This window comes from Xyrauchen texanus, chromosome 40 (genome assembly GCF_025860055.1).
Source record: "Xyrauchen texanus isolate HMW12.3.18 chromosome 40, RBS_HiC_50CHRs, whole genome shotgun sequence".
NCBI lineage: Eukaryota > Metazoa > Chordata > Actinopteri > Cypriniformes > Catostomidae > Xyrauchen > Xyrauchen texanus.
The window spans coordinates 6,022,921-6,044,206 of NC_068315.1; the positions used below are offsets into that span (position 1 = coordinate 6,022,921).

The following is a 21,286-nucleotide window of genomic DNA, read 5'->3' on the forward strand; positions in this document are numbered from 1 at the left end:
TGACATTCAGCCCACACTTCAGCATTCAGCTGCTCTGAAACAACGCCTGTTGTGAAAAGCTCTATACAAATAAATTTGACTTGACAATATACCCACTGCCTATTAACAGCTTCACTGCTTAAATGTAGTTACACTATTCATACATTTCTCACCTGTATGATGGCAGCATCTATAAGGGACTGCAGCCGTATGAATCCAGAATACCAGTAGTTGGCGGCACGACAGTTTATATAGTTTGTGTAACAGCTTGCTGTGGATCAAATAAACATAATAATAAATGTGATGTTCCTTCAACGGTTCCTTTGATAACAGATCAAACTGTCTAACTTCCATTAACTGAATGTCATTTGCAATAAAAAGCAGGCTAATTAACCAAAGAGGATACTGCATAGGGTGCCACAACTGCAGCCGTTTTATGCCAGCAATGCTGAGTGATTCTCACTTATGGATTCTGTGAAGTCACTGGGCCGAGGGAGCTGATTGTATGGGAATCGCAAACGGTAAGACATATTATCCAAGAAGACCACTCCCACATAGCCGTCAGGTTCATAGAGACTGGCGTTCTCCAGGTCTTCTTCAGTGGAGAACATCTCCAATCGAAGCTCATTATTCAAGGCTAAGGAATAAACACAAACAAAATCTCAAAGATGCATGCAATCATATCAAGTCATACTTTCAGAATAAACACTGTATCAAGCAATTGAATACATTAGTTTGATGCATATATGGGTAAAGTAACACAGGCTACTTCACTCACGCAGTTCCCGTGCCACCTCTTCCATGATGTGATTGGTGACATTGTTGATGGGGGTGTAACCGAGACCTTTGAGTGACAGGTCCCGTTCATACTCCAGCTCCTTGGTGTTTAGACTGCCGTAAGAGACATGTGGGTTGAGGGTGCTGATGAGGATGAGGAGACTCAGGAGGAGCAATGGTAAGATTAGCTCCTATAAACAGAGAAAAGGAATATTTTAAATTTGTTTCCTTATTCCTTTGCGAGCACACTTTCCAAGTATTATTGCAAGCTTTAAGGCTTTAGTTTATGTTAAAGCCTGACAAAAAACACATTTGGCATATCTTACTATGGATAAAAGCAATGATGACAATTTCAAAATTAATAACTACAAGCCAATTCCTTTCGCAACTAATTGATATTTGGGAAAGGAAATAAAGTACAAGCATTAGCACAAAAGGAATACACACCAAAACATGATTTGCTACTTGCTCTTGCTAGTCAGAGTTAGAAAGCATTTATTGTTATATAAGCATTTATAATTTAACATTGCTAACACATCGCCAATAGCTGATGCCTTTGACAATGTCAAGATGATATTTGGCTCGTTTTCCCATTAATGTATTAAATTATTATTATTATTAGGCTATTATTATCATGATCAAATTAATATTACAAACAATTGGCCTGTAGACACACAGACACGTACTTGAAGAAACACACTTTATTATATTTAATACAGATGACAGAAAAGCCATCTATGCGCATGTATGCCACGCTGTTTGTACGGAGGTGTGCAGTCTCGTGGAACACGTGCAAGTTAAAGGTTCTCAGTCTTTCTTTGTTTCTGTCTTCTGAATGTTTTTTTTTTTTGCAATAACAGTATTGTCTATGTCCTCAGGCACCTCAGCTCAGGAGTTCTCTTTATTTCCACAGAGCAGTTCATTGTGACCACAACTCTGCAGCCTATACATCTGTGATTACAACATAAAATAATACAAAAACACGTTCATCTCGAACCATGATTTATATTTCAGTGATTATTATCATCATATGTATTATTTTTACATTTATAATTGTTTTATGTCTTCATTTGTGCAAGTAATTTTCAACCTGCATGTTATAACAGAACCTTGCCTAACAGTAAATGGAAAGGTGGTTACTAGGGCTGGGGCGGTATGGATTTTTTCTAACCGCAAAAAGCAAGATATTCCCGCGGTATAGCGGTAAACCGCATTAAATACATTACATTGGATCAGAGAAGTCCCCCGACAGACTTTGGCGCACACATCAGAAGTCGCTTTTGATAGACAGACTTTAAATATTGTCACCTACATCCGAAGAAAAAAAACGAGCACAATTTTATATAGTCAAATTTTCATTAAGCAGTAATTTGGCATGAACTAATCACTGTATAGATTTGCTTACTTAAGATTATTCTCAGATACATTCGCATTGAAGATGGGTCAGACATGATTTTGACCACTTTATTAAGTTTTGTTTTGTAGAAAGCCTTTCTTTAACTTAAAATTTCGTTTTGTATAAATTGTATCTTAATTTTAATCACTGTTTCATTAACTAATTGCCTGGAATTAATAAATAAGAAGCAAATATAGCAGACATATAATCAGCAGCAGGACGTGGAAGCGCCGATGCGATCTCTTGCGCGTGAGCTCTCTCATAAATGAACCGAAACTCGGCGGCTAGGCCTACTGCCTCACAGACATGAGAAATAAATAGAAATCTTAAAATGCATTTTAAACAAAATTCAAAACAAAATGATAAAATTTTAGGCTACAGTAGCCTAGTAGTCAGGTTTGCCGATGTGCGTTACTATTTATTTATTTATTTATTTTTATCCCTGTGCGCCAATCGGAAACGGACTTCACTGCTGATATTCTGGGGATACAACATAGCCAATAGGCTATAGCCTACTAGGGACTTTAGCCTTTAAAATATCTTTGCTGCATTGGATCAGTCTCCTTTCTAGAACAGCCAAGAGCTTTCTAGCCTCGCGGCAGCAGCGCCTTGCATCGCTCAGACCTTAAAACAGTCAGCGCCGCGGATGCGGTTTTGAAAATTTATCAAAAAACGTTGGTGCGGACAGATGAGTTTTGTGATGCGGTTGCGGATTAAATAATAATAGCCCATCCGCGCATCTCTAATACAAATGGAATGTTATTATGTGTCATAACATTGCGCTCCCCAACTCGCGAAAGGTCGGATTTGCTCCATATTTTGATAAGTTTTGTTTAGAAAACCTTGAATCCATGTAGGCTAATATCATTAGACATAATCCATATCATTAGAATCAATGAATCCATGTCATTAGACACAACGTGCACACATGTGCAGGCCAATGTTTTTTTTTGTTTTTGTTTTTTTTCCGTGACGACGGTGACAAGCTCAGACCCGCGGTTGAAGTCACGTGACCGCGGTATTGCGGTAATGCGGTAACCATCCCAGCCCTAGTGGTTACATATATATATTTATATATACACAGTATCTCACAAAAGAGAGTACACCCCTCACATTTTTGTAACTATTTGATTATATCTTTTCATGTGACAACACTGAAGAAATTACAATTAGCTAAAATGTAAAGTAGTGAGTGTACAGCTTGTATAACTGTGTAAATTTGCTGTCCCCTCAAAATAACTCAACACATATCCATTAATGTCTAAACCATTGGCAACAAAAGTGAGTACACCACAAAGTGAAATTTTTCTGCGATCAATTGACCAAATCAAAAGTTGGTCGAGCAAGACTCTTCTCATCGACTAACGTTTGGTCGACTATTAGGGGGCAGCTCTAATTATGTAATGATTTAGTGCATTAGGAAGCCATAACCAAATGACAACTAGTGAGGTTTTCCAATTATCCTTCTAGGTTTACTTGCTAGGCCATGACATGAGTTAAACTTTTAATGTGTCTGGAGGGTGTTGACCACAATCTTAGTTCCAAAATATAAAAATGCCAAGAGTAAGCAAAGGTCCCTGTGATTTTACAAATACAATTTTACAAAAGTGTCACTTTTATGTATTTCCAAAATGCCAAGTGATTCAATATAGCACAGCCTCAAGTGCCTTCAAGCTTTTTATAAAATAGTTACTACTGTACATAATAAAAATATTAAGGACACACATTTTCATTAAAAGTTTTTTTTTCTCTCTATTAAGCAAATTCATTGCCACCATTCTGCTAGACATAGTTCCTGGCATGCACACAGTAACAGAATGTTGCTATGCAAAAACAATCACGATCAGCTGTGTGTGTGCTACACTGTGATATACACATTTGCTAGGTGAACAGATGTTTTTACAGCAAATTTGTTACTATACCATGAATTCTGCACAGCTAGATTGTTGCACTGATCAATAAACACCAGACCTGTGTGTTTATAAAAAGCTCTTTTGCACATTTATGCACATAAAGTTTATTCAAGTCTGATAAAGATATGGCTGCGTATTGGAAATCCACTAACACCAGCAGTAACTAATACTATGTAAATTAAGACTGACCTACATAGATGAAGCTCATGTTACCCAACAACTATCTTTTGCATCTCCACCTCCAAGAAAATCAATACTGAGGAGATGACACTTGTTGGCAAAAAGTCCAACCGACTACAGCATTACACAAATCATTTTGTTCCATTACCATGATGGACCACGACAAGCTTCCATTTATGAAGTCAGTTTCAAAATACCAGTATATTGATAGGAGGTGCAGACATTAACATTGGTGGAAACTCATCCATTTACAGTCTTTTAATTATAAAAGACTCTTATGTGACACTTCAGGAAACAAGCAGGAATCTGAGAGCCATTAAATATGCATTTGAGAAAGATACCTTATATAAAAAATGCATAACCACATGAACAGAAATAAATGGGAGAAAATGCCTTGGGTTGTGGAGATGTATTTAATGTTTTTCTTGCATTACTTTTCAAATCAAAGCAGAGAAAAGATAACCTGCTGGGCTATTTTATAAAAAATAAAATAAAAAAAGAAGCAAAGTCAGCAAAGTGGATTGAACAGGTTTTTACCAGATGAAGCAGAATTACTTTGTAACAATGGTATTAAGTAGGGATGCACCGAAATTTCGGCCACCGAAGATTTTCGGCCGAAAATTACATTTTTTGTTTTGGCTGAAAGAGAAAAAAGGCTGAAAATATATGCATCCCCGCCTCTCATTGCTCAGGTTTCACTCTCAATCGATCCAGCCATTATCACGTTGCTACCAAGCAATGGCCGATGTCAGTGGTGTGAAAATACTTCAAAACAGTACAGCCGCTCCCTATACGCATACTACGCAGTCTGCCTAGGGCACCACTGCACCAACTTCCTAGGGGGGGCACCAGAAAGTCCACCGGCTGCCCTTACTTGCACGTTATATGTTATCCAAGGACCCGAAAGAACACAGATGATCGCTTCACGCTCATATCACGTGAACGCAACAATCCTCTTGACTACTGGTACATGAACAAAGATCGCGGACTACACGCATATATTTATCTGCCCCAAGCACCAGCACACACAGAGAGAGAGAGAGAGAGAGACTATTCAGTGCAGCATATCATGTTCTTGATGAGAAGAGGAACCGTCTCTCCTGCCAGAAAGCTGAGCAACTTTTGTTCTTGAAGAGAAACCTGCCAATTGTACTTAAATAAAAAGCAGCCTAATTTGCTATGTGTATAGCAATTACATTAAAATAGGTTTAGCCCTGCAAAACTTTGTTCTTCACTTGAGACTACATCTGTCATTTACAGTTTGAGGTGGTTTTAGTTCTATTGCTGTTGTTTTGCACAATAATTTCTTATTAAAGTGGAAATACGTTTATATAAACAGAATAGAGGCGGTCCGCCACTTTTTCCATTTAGCTTTTAATCTTTTTCGCAAATGTAATTTAAAAAAAGTCCAGTGTGTTTGGATAGTTTTAAACAAATGTTAGGAATGTTAAGAATAATTCAGTTCACTTAAAATAATGTTATCAGTCCATACAATATACAGAAATCATTATCAAAATGAGGTTTTGCTCTTTTCAGTTGACTGTTACTTGCATTAGTCACCAAGACCCCGTTTAAAGCTGGTATTAAGCTCCATTTCTGGTGATCCAATCACAAGTGGTAAGCGCTAAATACAGGTGTGAACAGGGTCCAAAACATTTTGTGATCGGCTCACAAAAAACACATATGAAGGTCGTCAAAACACACGCTTATCCATCCTGATGTGTCTCGGACAGGACACCTTAATACCAGGTGTTAATGGGGTCTTTAAAAGATAGTTCCACCCCACCCTGTCCCAAACTGACAGCATTGGTAAAGCAAATGTTGCTATATCAGGCTGGTTGGAGAGATCAAACAAACAGAGCAAAGTTTTGAAAGTGCCACAGACCCACAGTGTTGACATTTCTAGGGGGAATCAATATACAAAAAGGTTTTCTTTAAGTTGTCTTTGCATATTGAGTTGCAATACAAGAGAAAGTAGACCACCCCACCTTCAACACATTTAGATCCATTTGTCAGAATTCAGCAAATTTCCCCTCAAAATCAGCACAGAAACATGAGTCCACAGATTCTGTCTGGACCAGCTAAGATCTCCTACCGCAAGGACATTACACCAACAATCTTCCAGTTACAATCCCTGAGCTTGACTCACGATGCCACATCAACCTAAAAACTTAGTTGATCCAAAAGTTACAGATCCAAATGGACACTTCCAAGTTAACTTTGATAAGATTAATTAAAAAGCGAATACAAACTCCAGAGGAAATTGTCTCCAGTTTAGAAAAGTTCTGTGCAAAAGCTTTTATAGTGCAAAAGATTTGCATAATGCACCCACAGCATAAAAGTTAATGACAGATGAAAGGCACCTGGAGACTCTGCTGTTTGGTCCTCCATTTGATAAGCAGGTTTTTGTAGAGCAGGCTCTTCGTCTGATGCCAGACTCCAGCATCTCTTCTACTTACAGGCTGCTTCATTTCTCCAGCATGCTTCAGCTGACTGGCACATGGATCAGACACAGCTGCCAATTAAAGCACAGGAAACCATTCAAAAAGTGGTTCTCAGTATGTTGAGTCTTGGAGTACCCCAGCACTACACATTTTGGATCTTTATTTTTATCTGAAACACCCAATTCAAGTTTGAGCCTCTACTTAAGGAATGGTTTAAAAAAAAAATAACAACAACAACAACAACAACAACAACAACAACAACAATGTCAGCAACTGCTGACCATCTTGCCATTCCAAACCCATATGACTTTCTTTCTACTATGGAATACACAATATGTTGGGAAGAACATTAGCTTCAGTCACTATTCACTTTCATTGCATCTTTTTTCTTCTGTTGTGGTGACTGAAGTGTCAGCAACTAACATCATGCCTAACATCTGTGTTCCACAGAAGAATGTCACATGGATTTGAAACAACTTGAGGGCAAGTAAATGATGATAAATACATTAAAAAAAAAAAAAAAAGATCTTTGAGTTAACTATAATTATTTATTTTTTTTAAACACGATTATGCTTCATAACACGATATGCATGCCTAAAGGTAAAAAGAGGGGCAAAAGTTGAATACAATGGGAAGTAGAGATAAGAATGCATAAGAAGCAGCTTGTAAACTGTGGCAGTGTGCTGATGCCTAACTGGAATAAAAAAAAAAAAAACGTTAAAAAAAAACAAAACACAAAAACATGCTAAATAATTTTAAATGCAGACATATCATTGTGCAGAAGGTCGCGTGTACCTGTCAGGTTGCGCGTGCTCGTCCGGTGCAGGTTAATAATGGCTGGACTGCGCTTTTAACGGTTCCTATGTGCCATATATTATTTATATGTTATAATAAATCTCCTAAAGCATTAAAGCCAAATGTACAAAATGTTGATGAAAAAATGACGCTTATTCGTTGCGGTCGGTGTGTAAAGACTGTCAGCTAACGCTAACTGGCTAACAGCTCTCCCTCAGGCTCCAATAATGAAGTGTACTCACGTATGAAATACATGTAGGCATTTCATTCCCCTCCTCCTAAATTCGCGTTGTTGTTGTTTTTCTCAAATAAACAATTTTTAGGCAATAAATAAATAACAGAATCCAGTGATGATGTCTACACTACTTGCGCCTCAGCGATCAGCTGGACCAACCAGTCAGCCAGCCAATCATCGCAGCCCTACAAGTTCTGAGACTCGTGATTGGTCAAAATCGATCAAACCAATGATGAGCCTCTGAACTTGCAGGACTGTGCTGATTGGTTCGGTGGTTGATAAGCATCAATACAACATCTCTACATGCCTTTGATTATATTATATTATATTATATTATATTATATTATATTGTATTGTATTGTATTGTATTGTATTGTATTATATTATATTATATTATAAATTGCATTATATTATATACAACAGTTAGTTCCGGTCCTCGAATCTGATTGGACAAGAGATGATCCACGTGCACTGATGATCTGACACCATCAGCACTCTGATGCTTTACTGAGTGTGTATCACTCCACTTGTGTTTGTGCTATTCTAAACTGAAGTGTAAGAGCAGTGCATATGTGTTCAGAGCTACTGTTTGTCTGTGTTTTTTTTTTATTTACTGGTGATGTGAAGTGATTTCGTGTCAGCCAGTGTCTACATAAAACCACTCTTCATGATCGCTTGTATTACTACTACACTACTAAAGCTAGGAAATGCTTTAAACTTTTTTTCTCTCAGCATTACGTCTCATTACAGCTGAGAGACAAAACAGACTGATTAATTACACAATGGGTGCTGTTTAAAATGGATATTGTGGATTCTATAGTGATCGACTCTTTCGCACCAGCTACCACGAAATAGGGAGAAATACCCCCACTTGGACACTATTTTTCCACTGAGAAAGATGATCTTCAGAAAGCTGACAGCATCTCTGCTTGGAAGTGGTAACAGGTGATTGCTCCATCTCTCTCTCTCTCTCTCTCTCTCTCACTCTCTCTCTCGCTCCCTCACTCACACACACACACACATATTCATCCTTGTTTATCCAATAACTTGTTCGAAACCGCACAAGCCGTGATACTATTTCTGAAGTGACATTTTTGAATACTAATGAAGGCTTGGATGCATCATTGGTTTTGAACCAGCAACGTCATATCCATCATGTAAGAAAGTAGTTCCATTCACAAATGCGTTTTTATGACCGTAAATAAATAAAAAAATGTTGTTCATTGAACTTTATTATATAAGCAATATCACACCATCTGACTGTACATTGTCTCGCTTATTACATGGCTAATTACAAAATAAATAAATAAACAGGCATGAAATATTGATTTTTGTTCAAATTATTTGATAATTTTAATTATATGATCATATTGATTCGAGTAGCAGTCATTACACCACAAATATTTGACCACAAACTTTTTATACAGTATTACACTGTATTATATTATGATATTGATCTTTGCTCAGTAGGTAGGATCGTTATTTTTTGTAATTATCATTTGTTAAATTAACTATTTTTGTAAATTGCATGCCCAATTTAGACAATATTACCCAGCAATTTATAGAGAACTCAAGCCCTCAGTCGATTATGCAATCCTGCTGTGTCAGCCAGATATTTTGCTATGTTTTGCTTGGTCGAGACAGGAGAAATCTGTTTGCACTAAAACACTAAGGGTGCCAAAAATTGAAAATATGATAGTGCAGGACTGCGGTTTGGAATGTTGATTTTCAAATGGATACAGCACTTTAAGTGACACATTTGAGTGATCATATGTCTCTAAACTACTTTGGTTCCTATATGGGGGAAAACATGGTTCTGAATGATGTTAATTATATTAGATTTGTTTATAGAGCACAAATCAAATACTCTTTTTAAATATAACAGTATGAATACTTCTGGTCAAAAGACACATGGTTCTTTAAACATACCTTGTCAAAACGTTTCAAGTAATTTCTTTCTGTATAATGACACATGTCCAATGTGTGATCACTTTGTCAATCAAATTTATTTGGGTTACAAAAAAAGGTATAAAATTAAGAGTATGCCACCTCGTCCGGTACTAAGGTCTAACACAAACCCAAAAGGATTTTAAAGAATATAGTTACACAGAAACCTGAATGACAGTGAAGGCAAAATTCGATTGATTTATCCACAGTTTTCCTTAGCAACCACTGGGCAGTGCCATGAGGATTCAAATTGCCTGTTTTCTATTTCTGGTCTCGAGACGCCAAGTAAAAATGCCAAAGTGAGCGATCCAGAGGAGAACAACAACTATTTAAGTGTTATTTGAAGTAAAAATTAATTTCAGGCTCAACTTGTGCAGTTGTTGGCTGTCATAACAACTAAACTAACATCTGATCATTGCTTCATGACATCTACACACTCAGATGAGAAACTGTCTATAAAAAACTGTCATGTCGACTCTGTGAAATATCGGCTTGTTTTTTGACCGTTTTTACAAATGTAAACCATAAACATTACATTGCCCGCTACGAACATACTCCGATGTGAGTGAAAATACTGGAGACTGGAAATTGAAAACAGTCGAATCGTGGAACACTTCCGTTTTCAGGAAAAAGGCGGATTGCAGTAAACACAAAATGACATCAGTTAATGGAGCAGTGTGTATCATCAGAGACGAATTCTTAGAAGCCAGACGTATGATTCATAAGCAATGTGACAGTACATTCATTTGTGCAAGGCCTGAGGGAACAATACTTTCACAACCACAGCAGCTGTGAGAAATATACTGTTCCCTGGGGAATAAGAGGGGCATATGTGATTATGCAGTAAACATAACATAAACAAGCTTCACCATTTTAGTTCTGTCGACTTAGTAACTATTTGGGGGGGAGGGAATTTATATCATCATTGTCAGTTGTCACTGTAAGACCTGATATAAATATTCAACCAAAATTTTAGGCAGGTTTTATCCCGTCAGATTAGGTTGACTTTAAAAGAGCATTGTTGCTGTACAGTCATGACATCAAATTGCAGGCCAACCCAGAAGGCTAATTCGCCATGGGTTCCCTTGAAAATTTCGAATGGGTTTTTAGAATATCAGTTTTCAATTTATTAATAAAATATGGTCTGTGGTCTGCCTGACTGATGGACAACGGATGCGTGTTTTAAAGCATATTAACATTCACGTGCTGCATGCAATTCGTATTTTAGATCAAACGTACAATTCTCTTCAAGTAATGCTAACCACAGTCAATATTTTACTAAAAAATTGGAAACCACTATTCTAAAAGCCCATTCGAAATTCCAGTGGCCACCAATGACTCGAAAATGCTACTTTTTCCCCAGCATTTTGGACTACAATTCGAACAGTACTAGAAAGTCGACGAATCGTGGCTGCTGAATTCATGGCAATCAATTCTTGCCATTTATAGAAGCCAATGAAAATAAAGCAGACATCATAAGTCATCTGTCATCAGAGAATATTAGCAAAAACTCAGGCAGGGAAGGAAACAAAAACCCATGTTACATGATAGCAGGGCATGGTCTTTCTTTACAGAGTATAAGTTCCATTTTTTTACATATTTATATGTTGGCTCTCATGGTACAGCTCTTCGATTGGGATACAGTGAGGAAACCTTCCACTTGATCTCTACATGCTTTTATGAGATGGGATCCATCGTGCTGGTGCTATAGTCAAGTGGATGCCATCTTTGCTCAGGCCAGGACCTCTGCTCTACCAAGAGAATATCCTGAGAGTTTTTAGTGTTTGCGGGTTCGCTGGCCGCCCGTCCTAGTGGTGGTGACGTACAGGAGAGGCTGAAGTTGCCTGGTTTGGGGGCCACGCTTAATGAGGTGGGAGGGCAGGTTGGAGGAAGTGACATCAGCTGTTGATCCTGTGGAGGATGGATCAAGACAGAAGCAACATAACGGAAGTAACATGGGTTGCAAACATTATCATGTCTGTCTGTCAATCTATCTATCTATTTATCCAAAAAATGCAAATGACTGAAATTCTGATATCATACCTGTTTGGTGGATGTTGTGGGAGGGCCGGGCTTTTGTAAGCTGAGGTTGGGCTCTATGCTGGGTCCGAAGGAGAGGGGCAGGGGGGTGGCCGTTAATGTGTAGGTGGGGATCAGAAGTGCTATCCAGGGGACGGAATCGTTGGCTGGTATTCTTCACCTGAGACAACTGGAGGGAAGAGAAAATGTAGAATTTGTTGTAAGTAGTTTGATATATATATAAATATTTCCAGTAATATAAGAAGTATAAGTAATGAGAATCACATGAGAATCATCTTTGAGAATTACAATTACAAACAAACTCCAGTACAGTAACTTACGGTGTGGTAACTAAACTTAACGGTAATGAGATTTTTGGGGAAAATGTGCTTAACTTAAAGAAAAACTTTAAAAATAGGCTTCATATCCTTCAAAGTCATTCAATCCAAAGTGTGAATAAATTTGTTTTATTAGTGACATCTGATTTCTTAATAATCTCTAATTTAGGCCTAGGTATTCTGATCATTGTGTAATATATAAACTATACATATTCAGATTGAAAGATTTATGTTAAAAAATCTTTTAAATTCAAGATATACTGTATATCAATTATGTTCAATTATATGATAAGAAAACACATCCCATCATAAAGGGAAAAATTCCCCTGAAATAAAAAATTCATAGTGCCAATATTAACCCTTAATGGAAAAGTTAAATACTGACACTGGACCTGGACATTTGTTCAGGACATCCACCCATCAGCACGAGGTGCATGGACATTTTTCTTTTTCTGAAAACTCACTGCCTGTCCTGTGACTTCAAATGATCGAGACCTCCTCTTGCATCTGCGACCCTCAAAGTCCTGTTCCTGTGAGGTGGGGTTCTTAACAGCCTGACGATTTCGGGGACGAGTCCATGTGCCATTGGGTGTGGGGCCATCTCCCGTGCTGCTGGACAGGTTGTCATCAGAGGTGGCGTGCCATAGCTCTGGGCTTGGCTGTCTCCCGTGGTGCAGCACCAGGCCTTTAGGCGGCACCTCGCTTAGAGACAGGTTACTCTTGTGCTTCTTGGGGTCTAGGGGAGAGGGCGGTGGGGGTAATCGCAGGGCATCTAATTCAAGGACCTTAGAGCGCCGTCGGGCAGCCTTGACAGCGATGTTCTGCACACCTCTTAGGATTTGCTGTTTCTCTGGAGAGAAATAAGCAATATAAAAACTACTGTGCATGTAATCAAAATGTTCTCTTAGTATAGTTAGGACCAGTATAAATACAACAACAACAACAACAGAATACTACAGGAAATATGCACAAAGATGAAAGAGCTTACCTTTAGGTGTGAGAGGAGCATCTGTGCCGTTCTCACTGCTCTCAGGTGAGGAGTCCAGGTGGCAGCTCATACTGTGGCTGAGATGACTGTATCTCAAGGTGTCATCCAGGACAGATGGCAACAGCTGCAGACAGAAATACGGTCAGCAAAGCGTCAAGGCACTTTTGATTCAATAAAATCAAAAGTGAGACAATTTGGACTAGGGAGAATATTCAGTTTAGTCTTATACAAACACTTCCCCTGAATTTTCTATTTTTCTTTCTTTTTAAAATTACATTTGCTAGAAAAACTAAATTGTCTTATGTATGGATGGATGGATGGATGGATGGATGGATGGATGGATGTGTGTATGTATGGATGGATGGATATATGGATGGATAAATTGTCTTGATAATGGATAGATGGGTGGATGGATGGATAGATGGATGATAGATGGATAAATTGTCTTGAGAATGGATAGATGGGTGGATGGATGGATGGATGGATGGATGGATGGATGGATGGATGGATGGATGGATGGATGGATGGATGGATGGATGAAAGGATGGATGATAGATGGATAAATTGTCTTGAAAATGGATGAACAGAAGGATGGATGGAAAGACAGATACAGTAGATAGACAGACAGACAGACAGACAGACAGACGGACAGACAGACAGACAGGCAGATATAGATTGGTAGACAGACAGACAGACAGACAGACGGAGGGACTGACGGATGGATATAGGAGAATAAGAATATAGGAGGTAAGAATGCTAGGTTAAAATTGTTGTAAAATTGGATGGATGGATGAATGGATAGACAGACTTGAAAATGGATGAACAGAAGGATGGATGGACAGACAAACAGACAGATACAGTAGATAGACAGACAGACAGATATAGATAGACAGACAGACGGATGGACGGACAGAGATATAGTAGGTAAGAATAGTAGGTTTAAATTGTTGAGAGAGAGAGAGAGAGAGAGAGAGAGAGAGAGAGAGAAAACGCTCTATTACATCTAAAGAGGAAGCTCACCTCTCTGTTGCCCTGTCTATTGGTATGAATGGGTGGCGGTGTCATTACTACAGAGTTCTTCATCTGTTTGTGACTGGTCTTAAAAACTCGCTCTCTGTGTGGACAAGGGAAAGAAACCCAGGGAATGGAATCATGAGGTCAAAAGGTAAATCATTACCATGTTCTTCTTATTTTCTAACTAAAAAGATAAGAATATTTTGTATTCCCAAAAAGACCTCTTAAAAATGTTCTTCTTGAATACCACTTTGGAACAGTCATGCAAACTTCTTAGAATTCGTCCTAAGAACTTTTTCTTTTTCCCCTAAAATACCAGAGCACATACAGTACTTGGCAAGGCTAGGATACCAGATAGATCAGCATAAACAATCTTAGGCTGGTTGAAGCATCTTTTTTTAACAGTGAAAGGGTATTTTCAGTCTAATGTCACTTTCCATTCTAACAAAGATGGATGAATAATGAAAAACTAAATGACAAAAGATGAAACCAATTTGAGAGAATTTGGCATTCTTACCCATCAGACTCTGGGAGGATGGGAGGCAGCGTGTGTCTCCTCACTGTCATCCGCCCTTTTCTTTTGTCTGATCCCAGCGTGCGAACACTCTCCTGGTCTGAGTCCAGCTCCTGCAAGGGGTCACCACCTCTGCTGGGGTGGGTGATCTTGGGCAAAGAACCCTCCTAGACACACATATGTCAGCAAATATGTGAAGATGTGTGAAGATTAATCTTTTAGGTCCACACAGTAACCTCCTGAAGAGCTTTTAAAATCAACAAGAAACCATATTAACAAACCATTTTACTTTCGTAATGTCACTTTTTTCAGAGTGAAACCAGGGGAAAAATATTATAGAATTTTGACAACCCAGAATTTATTAGATCATAAAAAGTGGGCATGCCATAAAAAAAAAAAAAAAAAAAGAATGTGTCTAGGGAGAAAGCGGTAAGGACATCCACCTGAGATTAATTTTGACTAATAACCATTTCTATGTTCGCAGTGAGAGTCGGGGGAGATAAAAGATGGCCCAGTCCAAAGAGAGTGAGAGAGAGAGAGAGAGAGAGAGAGATACAGACCAGAGACAACGTGTCTGCTAAGATAAGACAATGCCTAAATAGGTATTTGCCTATTGGTTTACATTATCCAATAGCATTCACAGCTTAGGTGACATCAGCCAAAATGGTAAGTGTTTCGGTTGGTGTTAGTTTTTTTTATTATTCAAGACTATAAAAACAGACCTTTTTTCTCTGGCATAACATGCACTGGTGAATCATTTATAATAAGAGCAGGAATGTGAATTAAGAAAGTAAAGAGGGTCAACTTCGATTTCATGTTAGACAATAACCTTTCGGAAATGTCCTCCTTGAAGTACCTTAAGAGTACGAATGGTGAACTTATCCAAGGCCACGACTCTATCCAAGTTCTTCTGATCCATTTCCTTCATGTACATCTCATAGAGCTCTTGAAGATGAGGAGGGACCAGGAGACTGTGATCTGCAAAAGAATCACAGCAGATCATGTTAACAGTACTTTTCATAGCCAAAAGAAAACTATACACTGTATGTTCAATCACACTGCAAATACACATCAAATTTGTTTTGGTTTCTGCTTGAAAGCTGAACTTAAACCTAGTACTGAATCATTCAAAAGGACCTTTGGATAATTTTCCTTAGAAAATTTTGCCTGATTCATTTCTGGTTGACAGTCCTTGTTTACTCATGCAAATGACCCACCATCAATAAATTTCCGCTGCTGCAGGATGATCTCGTGGCATAGGTGCCTGTGCTGCTCAAAATGCTGCACGACCACGTTTTTCTGCCGGATCACATTGTCCTTAAGCAGAGCGCTTGACTGCATCTCTGCATTCTCGATCTCCAACTCATGGACCTTACAGAGGAGGCAAAGAACCTCCCTCTGCTCCTCAGAGCTTACGCGGCAGGGGAGAAGCTCCTCGAGATGTCGAGCTTTCTCTCTCATCTCTGCCAGACGCTGCTCCAGCCCGGCCTGAGGAGAATTAATGAATCATTAAATTGCTTTTGAACTGATTCACTAAAATGAATCAGACTTCCCAGTATTATTGCTCTGGTCAAGACTGTAAGGTTTTGGGGTGTTATTACTCTATTATCACTAACATAAATTACCTTCTGTTTTTGTATTTTCTTCTGCTCTGCCATGAGTGTGACAAGATTCTCTCTGGCCATGGCCACCTCTTGTGTCTCTGTGCTGTCCGGCAGAGATTCTGGTGAGTCGGAGTCTTTCTCGCTCTCATCCTTATGAAAACTCTCCTTCCTCCTCTCGCCCTGCCACTTCTTTCTTCTTCTGAAACGTTCCTGCTCCCAGCTAAACAGACACAGAACATATCTCAGTCTCTATCTCTGCACCTCTGATACCTGAGTGAAGTGAACTTGAACGGGACCGATTTCATACATCCACTGAAAATTACCTTGACACCAGTTGGTTAAAAGTAATTGCAAAAATGTGAATTTAGTTCTGAGAAATGGTCAGTTTTTTCACATCATTTGTTTGCAGATGCCACATAATTTCATATGATGTATGTAAGGCACTGGCATTCAGTAGAAGGGAGACTCACTCTGCAATGGTCAACAAGTGTTTGGATGTGTCAATCTGGATCTCCATGTTGCTGTTGTCCAGCTCCATAAGACGCTTCCTGATGTCCATCTGCTGTCTAAATGTGTCTATCAGCTGCTCCCGTAGTTGGTCCATCTCAGTCTGACTCTGCTGAGATGAGTGAGCTTGCACCTCCACTGTAAACAAACAGAGAGAAGTCATGTTATGCAACATATTTGAGCAATATCACTCATCTTCTTTGAATAGAATAGAATAGAATAAAATCCATTAGAAAATAAATGAACAGAAAGTTATAGAATCAGCTAGAATAGAAAAGAATAGAGTGAATTAGAAAAGAATAGCACAGAACAGAATATAATATAATAGAATCCATTAGAGGAGAATAGAATCAATCAAAAAAAGAATCTATTAGAATGAAATATAAATGAACAGAATCGTTTTGAAAATAGTCTAACAGAATAGAATAGAAACCGTTAGAAAAGAAAACAATAAAATACATTAGAAAGTTAAATAACTGGCCCAAAACATGTCGGTGGGGGGTGGAGGTGTAGTAGTTGATGGTGATCAGAAAGTTGTTGTGGGAAAGTTGACAGCGTCGCTGTCCTTTATCTGCTTATGCGCACCATTCTGTGGTCCATTCTGCATAACGCGGCGGCACATTTGAGCTTATCACGGCCCATTCAGTGCGTTTCGTGGACAGCACACCGGCCCACTCTGTTCTCCCAATGCCCAGTCCACCCCTGATCAGCCCCAAAGTGCGTCGGCCCACCGGGAGAATGTCCGGTATGACAGATTACCAGTCCAGCCCTGATTGTAAATGAGCATATCAATTCTTATGTTACACACAGGATGTTACCTTGAACATGGCGGATGTCTGTTCTGTCTGGGTTGAGCTGTACACTGGCCTGGTCTGCAATCTTTTTCTTTAACCTCTGAATCTCGCTGCGCAGGTCAGATATAATGCTGGTGTACTGAGCAATGTGATAGGACACATTTAACAGGTTTCTCTTCACCTGGATAGATAGAGACAAAGTAGATGTAAAAACAGGGCAGATGGCAGTCACATAGAGAACATAGAGACAAGAATCTTAAGTTTAAATATTTTGGACGGTGTACTTAATGCACTACAGCTTAATGCATTACGGCTTGAGGCAGAAATAATGATGCCGATGTTTTTTTTGTTGTTGTTTTTTTATTATTATTTTTTCTTTCCAGTATGCACTGAACTTACCCGTGTGCGGATGCTTTTGGCACGGTCGGCATAGGTCAAGGTATTCCGTGAATCTTCGAAGGCCAGAGAGGCGGGGCTTATGTGGGCAATCATCACTGTTCGACTGTTCCCTCCCAAAGAGTCCTGAAGACAAAATAAGACCCCATTAAAACAAGTGCGGAGGACTAAATACCTTATCAAATCATGAAATGTCAGGGAAAATATCACATTTACAGTAGATGAACATGTTTGAGCATTTACAGTAGATAAACATGTTTGAGCTTTTCTGTTCATGAAGATTTGCTTCTCTGTACCTTGAGCAGTCGTGTGAGTTTGCTATCTCTGTAATTGACATATTTATTGCCATTCTTTTCACTCAAGGCATTGATGCAGTTCCCCAGCGCAAGGAGAGAACGGTTAATATGAGCTCCTTCCTTTAACCTCTGACCCCTGTTCTGTGTCTGAAAAAATATGATAAAAATTGTTATAGCACCGTTTTATCTGACAATAACATGACATTACAATTCTACCAGCATGATTCCAATAGTTTTTGTCAAAAAAAAAGAGATTCTTAAAGAGCTCCCAATAAAAATTATTATTTTCATTTTCAGATGATCTATTCATTTCCAGCAGAGGGCGCTCTTGCTTGTCTTATTCTGTGACTAGTTGCGCAACAGGCTTGTCTTACTCATTAATAGAAAAAATAACCACTCTTGTTTCTGAGCAACAAAGCCCCATAACCAACAATGTGATCTGCATGTTCAAACCCACAGGGTGCTTGAGTGCCCCCCCCCAAGAGAACACATTTATCACCTATAAATTACTCTTGGAATTGTTCCCAAGTCAATAGCTAATATAGATTTTTAATATATTTAAAGCCGACCGTGCCAGCTTTTATTTAAGAAGGAAGATTGATAGCTTTTATATTAATGATGGCCTGATTTATGGACATACATCACTGCTTTTTTCATGCTTACTGAATTTTTTTTTTATATATATATATATATATATATATATATATATATATATATATATATATATATATATATATATATATATATATGGTTTTATGTACATTTTCAGTCCAGAAGATAAACAGACCAAATATTGATAGCTATTTCTTAGATTTACAAATATAAACTATTTTTCACCACACATATCATAAGTACCTGTGAAGCCCGCTCAGACCCAGCCAGATCGATCATGAAGAGTCGTGCGAATCGTACTTCCTGTAGAATGTCTCGGCATCGACTCTGTTGTCGCACGGCCACCTGCAGGACAGCGTGAGAACGAGATGACGTTTGATTGGCCGCTGTCGGCTCTTGGGTTCTCTGCTTGTTTCCCTTCATTAACAACTCCATGATCTGAGAAAAAAGAAAACAGCTTTAAAACACAACATAATCTACAGAAAGTCTTGTATTGAGCTTTGCTTGGAACAGAGTTGGGAACACATTACAAATAACAAGCATTACGTAACATGCTACTTTTTGAATTTACTTCATAATACAATAAACATAAAATAACTTTTTCAAATAAGCAATATGTGTTACCTTTCCATTAATGATACTATTTCCACTGATAAATACTATTGAAAACCTCTCGCTTCCCGATAACATTGTCCTGTTGGCCTCAACAGTGCTTCTTTAAGCGAGCGGCACAACACAACAAAACTAGTACGCTCCCATTATACTCAAAGCTGCGTAAAAAAAACGTTTTGACTTTAGTTTTCATATTTTCAAAGTTGGATTGTCTGATCTAACTAAAAATAATACTGAAACAACATAAGACCTTATTCAAAGTAAACATGGGGTCTCAATAACGAACCTCACGTGCATTGATGGTGGAGACCTCTGTGATCCCCGCGACCTGTATCTCTCCCTTCGAGTCCTCTCTCAGGTCCAGAAACCCAGAGGATGGATTCAGTAAGTCTCTTATCATCTCATTATAGATCTGTAGCACATGCATATAACAGGAAAAAAAAAAGACAATACTTAATTTCCAAACTAAACATTTTTTAATCTACAGTGAAAAATGTGGTATCATCTAAATTGACTGGTTTTATTCAAGTCAAAAAAAAAAAATATTTAACATCACTGAATCGATCTGAAAACATTAGGTTACACCAACAAAACAAAATTTAAGGGTTAAAGGGATAGTTCACCCAAAAATTAAATTTCTCTCATCATTAACTCACCATCATGCCATCCCAGATGTGTATGACTTTACTTTTTCTGCAGAACATTTACAGAATACAGAATAATTCAGCTCTGTAGGTCCATACAATGCAAGTGAATGGGTGCCAACATTTGTGAGTGCCAAAATCCACATTAAGGGAGCATAAAAGTCATCCATTTGACTCCAGTGTTTAAGCCATGTGTTCAGACATAGTTTCTCACCCACACATATCACTTCTGAAGACATTGATTTTATTGCCAGAGTCTTCTGGAGTCATTTTATGCTGCCCATATGTGCTTTTTGGAGCTTGAAATTGTTGGCACCCATTCACTTCCTTTGTATGGACCCACAGATCTGAGAAATTCTTCTAAAAATGTTTGTTTGTGTTCAGCAGATTAAAGAAAGTCATACACATCTGGGAGTTTTATGGTTAGGGTAAGGCTTAGAGAAGAGAAATTTCATTTTTGGGTGAACTACGCCTTTAAATCAAGTACTGTCCAAATAGTGTTTTACGGTAATAATTTCTGGTTACCACTTCTTTACAACGCAGTTCTACTGTCACTGTTTGAGGGAGGACAAATGCTGAATAATAGACTTACATTTCCATCTATTCTTCATACAAATGTGTTGTATTGTTTCAAAAGACTTTAAGCATAGTGGATGAGTCACATGGACTCCTTTTATGATGCTTTTTTGTCATTTTTGTAGCTTGACAGCCCCAGTCCCCATCCACTTTCATTGTATTGAAAAGCGTGAATATTCTTTAAAAATCCTGCTTTTGTGTTGTGCAGAAAAACAAAACAAAACAACAACATCATAAAGGTTTGGAACAACATGAGGGTGAGTAACTGATCTTAATTTTTGGATGAACTATTCCCCTAATATTTCAGAATACTTCACAAAGCTTCATTCAACCCTATTTAGAACAAGGCCACATCCTGAGCTCCCTTGTGGTCACCTCAAAAGCTCTTAATGCAAGCTATTCCTTTGGAACATTTCATCAGTCACTGAGGTCATAATTTTAGGGTGATGTTGACAGTATAAAAAGAAGCGATTGACAGAGGAAAAGGATAAGACCAGCTATAGATACGGATGATGGAAAGAGAAAAAGAGGACAGTATAAACCGGGAGGTCTGAAGTTAAAACCAGAGAGTAAAAACGCTTCCTATCCAGAAAGGCACCCCCGCAAGCATTTGGACAGCCCAGTGTAAACATTATTTTTAATGTGAAGGTTTAAGAAAAGCTACAGGACAGGAGAGCATTGTGCTATTTACTGAAGTTTGCTCTTT

General features: G+C 38.4%; 2 protein-coding genes across 2 annotated transcripts in view; both read right to left on the reverse strand.

The window, feature by feature from the left end:
* LOC127633440 (cholesterol transporter ABCA5-like) overlaps window positions 1–7,867 on the reverse strand; it is a 36,939-nt gene extending 29,072 nt beyond the window's left edge. The window contains exons 1-5 of the mRNA XM_052112530.1: window positions 7,727–7,867; window positions 6,609–6,760; window positions 758–947; window positions 443–616; window positions 153–250 (exon numbers count right to left, since the gene is read on the reverse strand). Coding sequence (XP_051968490.1) covers window positions 153–250; window positions 443–616; window positions 758–947; window positions 6,609–6,760; window positions 7,727–7,739 — 627 coding nt within the window. The 5' untranslated portion in view covers window positions 7,740–7,867. The remainder of the gene's footprint in view (window positions 1–152; window positions 251–442; window positions 617–757; window positions 948–6,608; window positions 6,761–7,726) is intronic.
* Window positions 7,868–8,986: 1,119 nt separating this feature from the next.
* LOC127633674 (kinesin-like protein KIF19) overlaps window positions 8,987–21,286 on the reverse strand; it is a 49,009-nt gene continuing 36,709 nt past the window's right edge. Inside the window, exons 6-20 of the mRNA XM_052112918.1 lie at window positions 19,647–19,772; window positions 18,992–19,186; window positions 18,137–18,283; window positions 17,844–17,966; window positions 17,469–17,625; window positions 16,614–16,788; window positions 16,165–16,363; window positions 15,757–16,027; window positions 15,396–15,517; window positions 14,543–14,706; window positions 14,032–14,125; window positions 13,012–13,135; window positions 12,488–12,873; window positions 11,710–11,875; window positions 8,987–11,577 (exon numbers count right to left, since the gene is read on the reverse strand). Coding sequence (XP_051968878.1) covers window positions 11,444–11,577; window positions 11,710–11,875; window positions 12,488–12,873; window positions 13,012–13,135; window positions 14,032–14,125; window positions 14,543–14,706; window positions 15,396–15,517; window positions 15,757–16,027; window positions 16,165–16,363; window positions 16,614–16,788; window positions 17,469–17,625; window positions 17,844–17,966; window positions 18,137–18,283; window positions 18,992–19,186; window positions 19,647–19,772 — 2,583 coding nt within the window. The 3' untranslated portion in view covers window positions 8,987–11,443. The remainder of the gene's footprint in view (window positions 11,578–11,709; window positions 11,876–12,487; window positions 12,874–13,011; window positions 13,136–14,031; window positions 14,126–14,542; window positions 14,707–15,395; window positions 15,518–15,756; window positions 16,028–16,164; window positions 16,364–16,613; window positions 16,789–17,468; window positions 17,626–17,843; window positions 17,967–18,136; window positions 18,284–18,991; window positions 19,187–19,646; window positions 19,773–21,286) is intronic.